A 13,555-nucleotide genomic window follows, 5' to 3' on the forward strand; every position below is an offset into this window, starting at 1 on the left:
ATATAACACTTTGAAATTGTTACATGTATTATGACGATAACAGTTTGGTTTCTGCTATTTTCTCGTTGTATTCTAGAACCCATTTATATTTTTATAATATATTTATATGAAAACATAATACTAAATTGATAGGATAATAGAGATTTCAATTAAAATGAGTACCAAAATTACATGATATTGTCTAATCAAGTACCGAAACACAAACATAAGTTTATCACTTAATAAATATATTCGAGAAGCGAATTACTAAAAATGACTTAGTTAAACATGAGTTTATCATTAGGCCAAGCCACTGTAGTACCTATAGCGTCATCAATGGTTTCAACTTCTGAATTTGGTCTCCATACTCTTGCATCTCCAACTTTTGAAACTTCAACCCAAATCTTGCTCGCATTCGGACCTAAGGGGACAAAGTGGACTGTATCCGATGGATTACTTGAACAAACTCTTCCTTCTGCAACTCTTTCCCCAGAGTTATTGCAATCTAACAGAATGCATTTTTTCTTGACAGACTTGGAGTTACTACTTGTGCTGTTACTTAAGGTCTATAAAAAATCAAGATTTAGTACACATGCTTTCAGAGCCATGACACATAATAAAATTGTAAAGAAAAAAGTTTGGAAATTTACCACTGGTGATGGTTTTTTGGATGCTGATTCCTCCCTTGGAGATTCAGTCACCATCTGTATATTATGAAGAGGCCATGCGATGCTCTGATGTAATGCTTCGCCCATGATTGACATTTCAGCACATGGTCTCCACAAATAAGCATCTTTGTTAAAAACTTTGTCAACCTTCACAATTGCTGCATTCAGACCAAGAGTAATATTATTCACCAATGCTTTTGGTTCAGTTGAATACAATCGACCCTCAACAATAATAGACTCCCCCAAATTCCAATCATAAATGTAGACTGTCTCGAGTTCTGCATTTGTAGCCTACAAATTCAAGCATAAACAATACATAGTACATTATGGACATATTTAAATATACAGAGTTGCAAAAAACATAAACCAAGTAAGTTTAAAGCATTACCGAGTTTTGTGTACTTTTATTTTCAAGTGGGGACTCAACATCATTGTCTAGAATGATCTTACTGTCAGGCCAAGCAACCTTGACTCCCACAGCTTGACCAAGTGAGGAAATTGTTGTTGTTGGCCCCCAAACAGACGCTGATTCGTTAAAAACAGTCTTCACAAAAATAGCAGCAGCATTAGGGCCCAATGCAATACGACCAATCTTGTACATAGGGTCAGCTGAGCAGAATTCTCCTTCTCCAACAACAACATCATCATTCGAATACCAATCGAGTAGTTGACACCTAATTCCTTTACCAACTTCAGTGGCATCAGATCTAGAACCCTCTTCACCCAGATTCTGAGAATAAGAATTTGATCCCTTTACCCAAAAATTCAATATTTTACTTCATTAACTAACAATGGTGGGAAATTAACTTACCTTTTTGCCAGCTAAGCCACTTACTACATTCTGCAAGTCTTCGATATTTATCAGCAAATCGGCTTGTGTTGCTTCAAGCTTCTCCACATGTGAATCTCTAGCTAACATAAATGATAACTTAGTGGCAGTAACCCCTCTGCCCATTCCCCTGATTCTTCCAGGTTTGTCTTTTCCTAAAACTTGACTGACAACATCTTCTTTGAGACTTGTTGTTGATGAGGAGGCCATTTCACTATCAATAGATTTTATTTTTTCCTGATACAAATATTTCAGAACAGTTATGGCTAAGAATAAGTTAATGTTACAAAAAAAATTTACAAAATCTTACAATAGTCTCAGCAAACTCTGGCCTGACTGGTCTCCCATCTGCGTGTGTATGTCCTGCTAACCATACCTTGCTTCTGGTCACTGTTCTTGGGTTAGAAGTATTTTTTCTCTACAAATGTAAAACAACAGTATTTCATATGCAATCTAAATTCCATCAAACTATTATAAAGATCAGACATATACCAACTCATGAGCTAGGCGAACCATCCCTTTCCGGCTGGTTGTGTGTGGAATCTGACTTTTCCTCAATGCTCTGTACTTAGCACTTCGTTCCTGAAAAATCAACTATGGAATGATGAATAATATCTAATCATTTATCAAAATTGCAAAAGTGCGGATGTTCCTACACAACCTTAAAAGCGACTGTATTCCTACTTTTCACCCAAGTATTCCAAGCTGCCATTGATTCTATGTTGCTTGGTTTCAGCTTTAGTAATTCTGACTTAGTCTTAGTAGATCGCACACGACGAAGGAGCTTAGATTTAGAAGCCCTCCACACAGAGCCTATCTGTTTAAAAACAACATCTTTTTGCCAATCCTCATTCAAATTGAACCTCCCCTACGATAAAATTTAGTGTTATAGACTAACAAACACATTATAATAAGTAAGATATAATTTATGAGTAAGATACAATTTACGAATATACCTGAGTTTCTTCCCACAGTGTGTCTCTAGTTTGATCAGGCAAGTGCCTCCAGTCATCAAGTAGAACAGGTACATGTTCTCTCACAAGCGGCCCAAGGAAGGATGAAAGTGTCACTGATCCACTACCTACATGCTCACCAATAGATGTAAATTCAATTTTTACCTTCTCATCATGGTGTTTTGCAATTTTACGCATTCTAGTTGGTCCTCTGGTTTTCCTTTCCTTGTTATCTGACTGTTGGGTGTGGATTTCTTCAGTGGAAGGAGGATTAGTATCTTCTTTGCCTCCATCTCTCTCTGTTGGCAATTCTTCATTGCTAGGTTGTTGAATTTGGTCCTCCTCTGCAACCACTTCGTTATTGGTATGAACCTCTTCCTCCACGTCAGACTCTTCTTCATTGCTACGTATCTAAACCTGCTCCTCCATGTCAGCCAAATCAGTGCCAAGTACATCAACGACGTTCTCCTGTTCTAGTTTGTCCACTTGCTCAGACTCTGCACGAACTTGCTTCTTACTGCTTCTTCTATGTTTCTTTAATCCAACATCAGACCCCAGCTCAATGCCTTGTTGACGCTTACTGCGACGAGGTGACATGTTGTATAACCTGAAACAAAACTAACTGATTAGCATCAATCCATTATTAAGACCCCTTCACAGTCATTCCTAACACAGAAACTCTCGTCATCCGATGATTGATTGCCTAAATCTTCAATTTCTTGGGTTGGCATTGATGCAGAAACCAATTCTTCTTATGTCTCTAACTCGCGATACCCTCTTGGTGGCGCCTTCATTACAACATACCAAGGTGATGAGTCATCTTCTCTGGAACAGAAAACTTGTTTCGCTTGAGCTGCCAGAATATATGGATCTTGAAGAAATGCAGATTGATTTAAATGGAGGTTCACAAGAGTGAATCCGTCTTCTTCTTTAACACCATTCCCTTTATTGGCCCAATGACACTTGAATATAGGAACTTGGAACATATGATAGTCCAAGAGTATGATCTCCTTTATCACTCCATAATATGCAACTACGTCACCTTTTTTTCTACTATCCTTGGCACTCGATCTACACATAGTGAAAGCTTCATATGTGACTCCACTATTCTGTGTCTTTTGCTTCATGTCGTCTGTGTGAAATCTATGTTCATTTATAACATATCCCTTATATGCCTGAGCAATATGTCTTGTTCCAAATGCCAACCATCTCAACTTAGTGGAATGCTCCTTTGAGTTAGTATGGATCTAATAAGAAAGAATAAATTAAAAGCAAATTAAAATCTTATAGTAAGTATAATAAAACAAAAAATACAGTACAAACCTTCTCTTTTATCCACTATGAGAATTTGTCTGCATGTGTTTTCCATAAAAGAGTTTCATTTCTTAAGCATCGTAAATCAGTATCTTGTAGTTCTTGTAAATGCAAGCTGTTTTAAGATTTTCATATATTAGTAAACATATAGATCCATATATCAGTCAAAAAATGAAATAATATATTGAAAACTTACTCAATATATGGTTCCATAACTGCCATGTTCATCAGAACATATCGATGCGCAATGTCTCGCTCTTTATCCGTAAGTGTTACCTCTGCAGCCTTTTGCAGTGGCCGACCTTCACTGATGAGGTTACTAGTCTCAACATCTTCATTGCGATTGACAGATTCTTGAAGTGGTATAGAGTTTCGTAAAAACTCCAAACAAAAAGGCCATACATTCTTCCGCCAAGTATCCCTCAGCCATGCATGCTTCTGGCCTTATATAGTTTTTCACATAACCTTTAAGTGTTTTCATATATCTACACATTAAAATACAGATTTGTCAAAAAATGGTTTAAAATACTAAATATGAACAGAAGAAACAGTTTAAGGGATACCTTTCAAAGGGATACATCCACCTAAAGTGTACTGGTCCACCCAAACAAGCCTCTCTTGCCAAATGTATTGGAAGATGAAACATGATATCAAAAAGAGATGGAGGAAAGAACCTCTCCAGCTGACACAATGTTTCCACTAACTCAGATTCCATTGACATTAGCTTCTCCGGGTCAATAACACACTGACACAATCTGTTGAAGTAGTTACATAGTCTACTTATTGCAATCCTAGGACCTTTTGGTAACAAGCCTCTCAAAGCAACAAGTAACAAGTTTTGAAGGAGCACATGATGATTCTGAGACTTCAATCCACTAATGATAGGCGGATCAATGGAGACACAATTGGCGATATTCGCACAATAGCCATCAGGTCCTTTAAACTTTGACAACCTTGTACAAAAACTCTTTTTCTCTTCTTTAGACAACCAATAAGCAGCTGGAGGTAAGTATGTTTTTTTTCCCCTTACATGTGTGTGTAAGTTGCTACGAATCCCCATATCTTCCAAATCTTTGCGTGCTTTAACCCCATCCTTTGATTTTGCATTTTGCATCAAAATAGACACTAGAGCATCAGAAACATTCTTCTCTACATGCATGACATCGATGTTGTGCCGGACAAGCAAATCCTAACATGAAAAAGAATCAGTAGTTAGAAATGTTCACTCGCATACTTTATTGAATTAATGATTTCAAGTACATACCTTCCAATAAGGTAAGTAAAAACGAATAGACCGTTTCTTCCATCTCCATTGATCAGTGTCTTCTTCATATTCATCCTCTGATAATATCTCATCTTCACACACCTCTGCTCTTTTTCTTTTACTTTTTTTCTCCAAAGGTTTCCCAAAATCATTTTTAAAATCCTTAAGTATCTCAGATATTTCATATCCAGTCTGAATTCTGTTTGCAGTCCCTTCTTCTACTGTGTTGTCAAACCAGCCTTTTCTGCGCCTGTAAGGATGCTCAAGTCTAAGTCGCTTCCTATTGCTTAAGTACACATGCTTTCGACTGAACTTCAACCACCTAAAAGGTGTATCCTTCCCACATACATTACAAGCTTGTTTTCCCTTGACTTTACAACCAGCCAATGTACCTAAGGCTGGATAGTCACTAATACTCCACAACAACAAAGCTTTCATTGTGAAACTGTCCTTTAAGAATGAATCATAAACCTCAATACCTTCACTCCATAAATCTTTTAAGTCATCTATCAATGGTGATAGATAAACATCAATGTTATTGCTTGGTGCAGTAGGTCCAGGAATCAATAATGTTAACATAATGTTCTCTTCCCTCATGCACAATGTTGGACCCATGTTGTAGTTAACAAGCAAAACCGGCCATGTACTATACTTTGTATTCTGCATCGCAAAGGGGTTTATCCCATCAGTTGAAAGACCTAGTCTAAGGTTTCTTGGTTCAGCAGCAAACTGTGGCCATTTTTAATTCACTTGAGCCCAAGCTATTGAGTCAACCGGATGTCGCATTGTACCATCTTCACTGCGATTGCTGAAATACCAACGTAAATCCTCAGCCATCCTTTTTGATCTAAACATCCGCTTGAATCTATCCTTGATTGGAAAATACCTAAGTACCTTAGATGGAATCCCCTTCTTCTCCTCACCCGTGTGCTTATCCACCTCCCATATTGAAGCATTACACCTTGGACAGCTATGCATTGACTCATACTCTTTCCGGTACAAGATACAATCGTTTTTGCATGCGTGAATGACATCATAGCCGAAACCAAACATTTTCAGAAATTTCTTGATCTCGTATGTCGATGTTGGTAACACATTATCTCCAGGGAGCATATCATGAACTATCCGTAGAAGCTGGTCAAAGTAGTTCTCCGATAAACCGCTTTTCACTTTTATCTGATAAAGGCCCATCAATGCAGAGACCTTGTTGTATTTGAGACATCCCGAGTAGAGTGGAGTTTCAGCTTCCTTAAGCTTCTTCCTAAAATCAAATTCTTCTTTGGTTTCCGCATCCTTGGTATCAGCTCCATCATGGTTCCCAGAATCTGAATTGTTTGCACCATCAAAAAAGGCAGTTCTAATAAGCTCATACGGTTCACATTCACTACTCGGCTCATCATCTGTCTTAAGGTTCCTTATATCCCCATGCTTACTCCAACAAGTATTCCTCTTCTACTTCTGATCCATTCCCCTAACTACTAAATGCCCCAAAACAGTGTCTATTGGTTGGCGGAACAGATTCCGGCAATCAATGCAGGGACAAAACATTTCAGCAGGATTACCCAAACTCTCTGATGATGCATAGACAAAAGAAGTTGCTCCTTGCTCATACTCAAGGCTATTCCTTGGTAGCCAAACCCAAGACTTATCCATACTACACGACACATAAAAAACGAATGTCAGAAAACAATTTCTTCCCTGTAAAATTTATTCTCCTTCTGTTGAACTTGACTTCCGGAAATGAAATTTCCCCAACACTGAAAAAATCAAATCAAATAAATCTGAGAAACCCCCAATCTGAGTAACCCTAATCTCATAAACGAGAAAACAAATCGAAACAAAAAAAGCCTAATTCGCTTAATAAAATCTAACTAATGCTCTTCAATCGAATAGGCGCCGAAAACATTCTCAGATCTGTGTGAAGCAAATGGGGAAATTGAGAGCTGACGATGTATAGATGATAGAGAGAGTGAGATTGAGAGAAGATTTGAAGAACAGAAGAAGAGAGTGAGATTGAGAGCAGATCTGAAGAAGAGAGTTGGATTGAGAAGAAGACAATGAAGAACTCTCTTTCTCTCTATCTTTCGACTTCTGCGAGATAGAGAGTGTGATTTTTTTTCGAGAGTGTGTTTTATTTTTTAGATAATTGAAGCGGACTCCTAGAATTATTTTCCCGGTATTGAGACGGGCATTTAGAAAAAATTTCCCAGTATTCAGTAATATAGCGTTTACTATGTTGTCTGTCCAAATTTTAGATTAAAAAAACATACACACTTTTTCAATTTTAAAGAATAACTAAACGATAGCGTTTACATTTAAAGAAACGCTATAACATATTTCCAGCTAAGGAAACCATAGCATAACTATGTTAATCGCTATATTTTAGTGCTATTAATACCCTATATTCTTGTAGCTTATGGCTTCATTAAAGGTAATGATGCTATTGATATAATACTATTGAAGTAATATTCTCAAGGAATATGCTCTTGGGAATATTACTTCAAGGAGTATGCTCTTGGGAATATTACTTTAATGCCATTGATATAATTTTTCACGGGTAAAACTTATTCACAAAAAAAAAATCTTGCATAAGTTGAAGAAAGAACGGATTATATATATAGTTGATACATAGTAGTTTGAACTAAAAATAATCTCACGGGTTATATATTTGGTTTTTACACAAACAAATTTTAGATCCTCGATAATAATTTTACTTATAACACTAATTTTATCTGCATATATTTATTTCGCACATAGTGTGGGTTGTTACATAGTGATTCTTTAAATCTATATACTGTATACATTTTTGAAGTACATTTTATGTTCTACCCTTTTATTTATAATAATTTACAAAGTTAATCCCTAGAAATTTTTATAAAATAACAATAATTGAAATATGACTTTAAAATCGGAAACCAAAATCGGATTAGGTAAAAGATCATTTGCTGCCCTAGAAATTATGCAAGAAGATAGAAAGCAATATTAAAGATTACCTGAAAAAATCTGAAGTGCTAACAATATGAATTCAATGGATTTTTCTTCGATTTACAAAATGGTAATATTATTTCAATATTGATTACTAATAGGAAATTCTAGATCATATACATTCACACTCTTAATTATAGCATATTCCATAACTAATATTGCATAACTAATTTTCCAATTATATTCAAAATCGTGATCTCAAAATATTGTAGACTTTCTCGGCAAGATTTTTTTATATATACTCTCATCCAAAACCCTCTTTTTCTTAATCCAAATTAAAACACTATAAATACTTTGCACTTGCATATCTATCTAAGCTCTCCCTCTATACGACAAGTAAAGAAAGTTTTAGTTACAAGAATTAGTTTTGGACAATGAAAATGTTGTCATTTGCTATTTCTTTTTTTTTCTTTCTCTTATTTCATTTTCTATTATTTTTATATTTTGTTGTCTCTAATATTGTTTGGTTATTATTTTTTATTTTATTATTATAGGGCGTTAAGATCCATGCATCTGCCCTCAGAAATATGATTCTTATTTTTTGAACACATCCCTCAGAAATATGATTCTAACAATTTACCATTGGGTAAATTTCAGAAATTTCTGAGTGGTAATCTAAATCCCTATATATTTAATTGGTAAGTATTTTTTTAAAACCATATGAGTGTTGATATATATTACGAGTAAATTTAAACTATTGAGTAAATTATTTTGGTTTCCATTTCTAGATGTGTGTGGTCTCTAACATTTGGGAGATGGAGACTCTTGAAGCAAACAACTATCCTACTATACAGCTAACTTTATGAAGGATGAAAAGTAAGTTAAATCACTACAAGAAAACAGTTGATTTGCGACGGAAATCTGCGACGGCGATAGTTCCTCGCAAATTTGCGACGGAGTTGCAAGTAGTTTGCTAGGAAGGCGAGGGTACTTGCAATTCCCTCGCAAAATTTGCGAGGGAGTTACTACGGTTTTGCGACTCCGCTAATGTTCCTCGCAAAACACTCGCAACTCCTTCGCAATATTGCGACGAATTAACGATGACGAAATCCGTAGCAAATTTGCGAGGGAGTTGCTAGGGACGATGATGTCGGCAGCCACGTTTTTCCCGAGTGTAACTGTTATGTCGGCATAACAGTAAAAGCCTCGCAAATCCCTTGCAAGATAACAAAATTTTATGCTTCCCTCGCAAATCCCTTGCAAGTTTCCCTAGCAAATCCATAGCAACTATTTTTAGTAAGCCTATAAATAGCAAGTTCATGATCCATGGAAACCACAACACAAAACACTTCCAACAAAAACCTTTTTACTACCAAAAAAAATATTGTGAGAGAAAAAAGGCTACAAAAAAAAGACCTAAACACTTTTAAATTCTATAATAATGTTTGGAGGCGGGCATCATGAGATATACACAACGAGACGGTGGATGTACAATCACAGAGATCCAGAGACCGGTGATGTGACGAGAGAGTTTTGTGATGGGTTGCACGCTTTCATGTACCAGGCGACAAACCAAGACTTTGCTCGTCAAAACGGTACAATATTTTGTCCATGTCCTAAGTGCTGCAACGATAAGTATTTGGAATTTAATCTAGTGAAGAAGCATCTTTATAATAGAGGATTTATGCCAAATTACTATGTATGGTTTCGTCATGGAGAGGGTTGTAGCAGTAATGTTGGAAGTAGTAGTATGAATTATGCTGTTGATCAACCTAGTAATTATGGGCATCAAGAATCTGATCAATTTGGTTTTTATGGGTATAATAAAGAAAATAGATTTCATGATATGGTTAATGATGCATTTCATGAAACTACTGCTGCATTTCCTGAGAATATTACGGAAGAACCCAACGTAGATGCACAATGTTTTTATACTATGTTAGATGCTGCAAATCAACCTATCTACGATGGATGTAGAGAAGGTTTTTTTAAGTTCCGGAACCCGACCAACCCAACAGCTTCCACCAACCCGGAGGGCACCAACCCAGATGGCAACACCGGTGAAATGGTAGCTGGTAGCCAAACTGGGACCAGAAACGTGACATCTCTCTCTCCATCCTTTTGATCTATGTTCTTCTTTGTTCCTTTGATCTATGTTTTTTTTTGTCGACAGTTAAAACACTTAACCTTTTGTAATATTTATGTTTATATTATTTAGAATTTTATCTATCGAATTTCAATTTTTTTTTTTAGAATTTAATTCTCGATTCTGATTCTAAAAATATTTTTAGAATTTAGAATTTTTTTAGAATTAACAAGCAAATAAAAATATTTATGTAATAGTATATTAAATATCAATTCTGATTTTTTTTTATTATGCACAACAATTTGCGAGGGATGAACTATGGCAATATTGCAACGTATTTGCTAGAAACGAAAATCCTCGCAAATTGCGTGAAAATTGCGAGATAAGAAGTCCCTAGCAATCTGCGTGACATTCGCGAGGAAGGTAGTCCCTCACAAATTGCGAGTGGTTTGCGAGAAAAACATTCCCTCGCAATATGCGTGAGATTTGAGAGGAAGAATATTCCTCGCAAAATTTGCGAGGAAGAATACTCCTCGCAAAATTTGCAAGGGAATTGCGATGTTGACCAATTTTTTCGAGACGCGATTTGCGAAGAACTGGTGTGTCTTGCAAATCCCTTGCTAATGTCTATTTGCGAGGGATTTGCGATGTATTCTTCCATCGCAAATCGACTATTTTCTTGTAGTGAATATACTACTTATCAATATATAAATATGCCTTGTGTGATAATTAACTATTTTGTGTATTCAACCAATGCACTTGGAGAAAACTTAAGAAGAAATGGGATTGACGACTGCTTTTTAAACTTTGAAGCTCCTACATCAAAAATGGTGAGAAGAAGGATGATGTGAATTAATATCATAGAAGGCTGAGTATGGCTATTTGATTTAACATAAAAGTATGGTTTTGTGCCAAACTTTATTTGGTTATTCAAATATTTCAATAAAAAGATTTGAGAATAGTTGTTGCCATATTCGAAAAAGTTATAATTGGTTTAAGAAGATTTAAGTTCAATAGACTATCATCTTTGACCAGTTCTTGACAAGTAAACTGTTAAGATCTTCTGGAAAAATAGATATAGTTATTAAGCTTGAAATTTCAAAAAAAAAAAAGATAAAATAAGTTTGCAAAATCAATCAAATCTCACAAAATCCTTGGTATGGTAGTGTATGGTATGGTAGTGTAGCACTATTACTTTCTAATATTTAGGCTACATATCAAAATACGCTTTTTAGTTTCTAATTTCTATTCTCATAATAGAAATAAGAATATACCTACCATAGAATTTTAATTACAAAGATATGAAACTCAGTAATACCTAAGTAAAATAATTTGTACCACGGTTGCCTTTAACAGATGGAAATACAAGGAAAAATTGTTTATATCATTTGTCATAGAGTTTGAAATATATATACATATATAACATATTATGATTTAAATATGATTGTATTTGTTTAATCTGATTCTTAGTCAAACCGTTTAATTGTATTATATATAATAGTTTAAAAACTATTAAAAATCTAAAATCTCATCGAGCGGGGTTATGCGGCGGACAGGTTTGGGTCGATATTAACAATAAATTTTAAATACTATTAACTTGATGCTACAACACGAATAAATCATCATTTCATTATTTTTAATACCATCAATATTATAATATTATGATTATATTGATTAAATAACAATTATGTAAAAAAAACAAATTGTCATACGGTGTACTCCAACTTAAATTTTAGAATTTACAATCAAAATATAATTATACATTCTTAAATACTAAATAAAACAAACAATATCAATATAATAATACAATTAAAAAATAAAAAATTATCACGCGGTTAAAATCTAGTGATGTGTAAAAGTAAAATGTTTTTAATTGGTTAGCTGTTTTAAATAATGTAATATCTAGAATCCTTACAATGCTGATGTGTCATAGAGAAACCTTCAAGTTTTATTGTATTGTCTACAGGAGAAAGTTTTATGTTCAAGCATTAGCTTTGTGCTATATACTGCGAATTGTACAAACAAACGAACGGAAAATCGGTATTTTCATACCCCAGTTAAGGGGGTATGTTGAATTTCTACCCCAGCTTTAACAATGAGCAAATCCATACATTAACTCAAATAAAACTAAAATTCACTACCCCAACCTGTAAAACTGTGTTGAATCATACACAAGCCGTAACGGTGTTAAAAAACCGTTAACGGCTGCTTACGTGGAAGCCACGTAAGAAACGACGTCGTTTTGAGAAACAAAAGAAACAACTTCTTTTTCTCAAAACGACGACGTTTAATGCTTCTTCTTCTTTTATGCTTCTTCTCAAAACGACCCCCACCGTCTCCGTCTGCTCATCGACGTTTCCTTCAGCTGGTGTTGGCTAACTTAGTGCATCAGTTCGATTGGAGATCACCAGTTAAATATATAGAAGATCAAACCGGTGTCGTTGAATATAACCGGTATGGTGATTCACCGCTTGTTCCCTCTTTAAGCTAAATGTGGACGTAATAGCTGCAATTGCTTTAACGGCAACAACGATACCTCCTCCGATGATGAATCAGATCTGTTCGGTGGTTCAATCGACGGTTGCGACGCTTCTGATCATCTCAAGGTAAACAATCACAACAAATCTATCACTTGTTGTTCCTTCTTCTTCTTCTTCGATTTCTCTTTACCTAATTTTGTTAATTCCTCGATTCTGAAATTCAGACTTTGATCCCGTGCATAACCGTCGCCGAGAGGAATCTGTTAGCCGACACGGCGAAGATTGTAGAAGATCGTATCAGTGAAACGAATAGACGATATGAAGAAGATCGTCAACGAAGGACTCTTATCTCTTAACTACGATTCTTCAATCTACAAATCTAAATGGGATAAATATCCTTCCTTCCCAGCTGGTATTAACACCTTCTTCTTCTTCTTCTTCAACAACTTTTGTGTGACTGACTGACTAATGAATTTAATTTTTGTGCAGGTGAATATGAGTACATAAATGTGATAATCGGAGAAGAAAAGTTAATAATCGATGTAGATTTTCGATCAGAGTTCGATATAGCGAGATAGACGAGTGGTTACAAGTCTCTGCTCCAATCTCTACCGTTCATTTTTGTCGGAAAATCAGATCGGTTGAGTTTGATCGTGTTTTTGATATTGGAAGTGGCGAAACAGAGCTTGAAGAAGAAAGGGATGCATTTTCCTCCTTGGAGGAAAGCTAAGTACATGCGATCTAAATGGCTTTCTTCTTATACGAGAGCTGGAGGAAACGCCGATGAGCAGACGGAGACAGTGGGGGTCGTTTTGAGAAGAAGCATAAAGGAAGAAGAAGCATTAAACGTTGTCGTTTTGAGAAAAAGAAGTTGTTTCTTTTGTTTCTCAAAACGACGTCGTTTCTTATGTGGCTTCCACGTAAGCAGCCATTAACGATTTTTTAACACCGTTACGGCTTGTGTATGATTCAACAAAGTTTTACAAATTGGGATAGTGAATTTGAGTTTTATTTAAGTTAATGTATGGATTTGTTCATTATTAAAGCTGGGATAGGA

The 13,555-nt window shown here is 35.5% G+C and overlaps 1 protein-coding gene and 2 pseudogenes across 1 annotated transcript; 1 reads left to right on the forward strand and 2 right to left on the reverse strand.

The window, feature by feature from the left end:
* Nucleotides 1-257: 257 nt before the first annotated feature.
* On the reverse strand, nucleotides 258-3,026 carry LOC147949894 (uncharacterized). The gene is made up of 9 exons (XM_087511172.1): nucleotides 2,883-3,026; nucleotides 2,433-2,840; nucleotides 2,138-2,344; nucleotides 1,969-2,058; nucleotides 1,787-1,894; nucleotides 1,455-1,713; nucleotides 1,036-1,364; nucleotides 630-938; nucleotides 258-545 (listed from the first exon to the last, which is right to left on the reverse strand). Exons 1-9 carry the CDS (start codon nucleotides 3,024-3,026, stop codon nucleotides 258-260), a joined length of 2,142 nt encoding a protein of 713 aa, XP_087367298.1.
* LOC147949895 (uncharacterized) lies at nucleotides 2,802-7,064 on the reverse strand (annotated as a pseudogene).
* A 2,309-nt stretch (nucleotides 7,065-9,373) lies between these two features.
* On the forward strand, nucleotides 9,374-13,553 carry LOC104708182 (uncharacterized; annotated as a pseudogene).
* Nucleotides 13,554-13,555: the final 2 nt, after the last annotated feature.

This window comes from Camelina sativa, chromosome 1 (assembly GCF_030686135.1).
Source record: "Camelina sativa cultivar CO46 ecotype springtype chromosome 1, ASM3068613v1".
In the NCBI taxonomy this organism is placed as follows: Eukaryota; Viridiplantae; Streptophyta; class Magnoliopsida; order Brassicales; family Brassicaceae; genus Camelina; species Camelina sativa.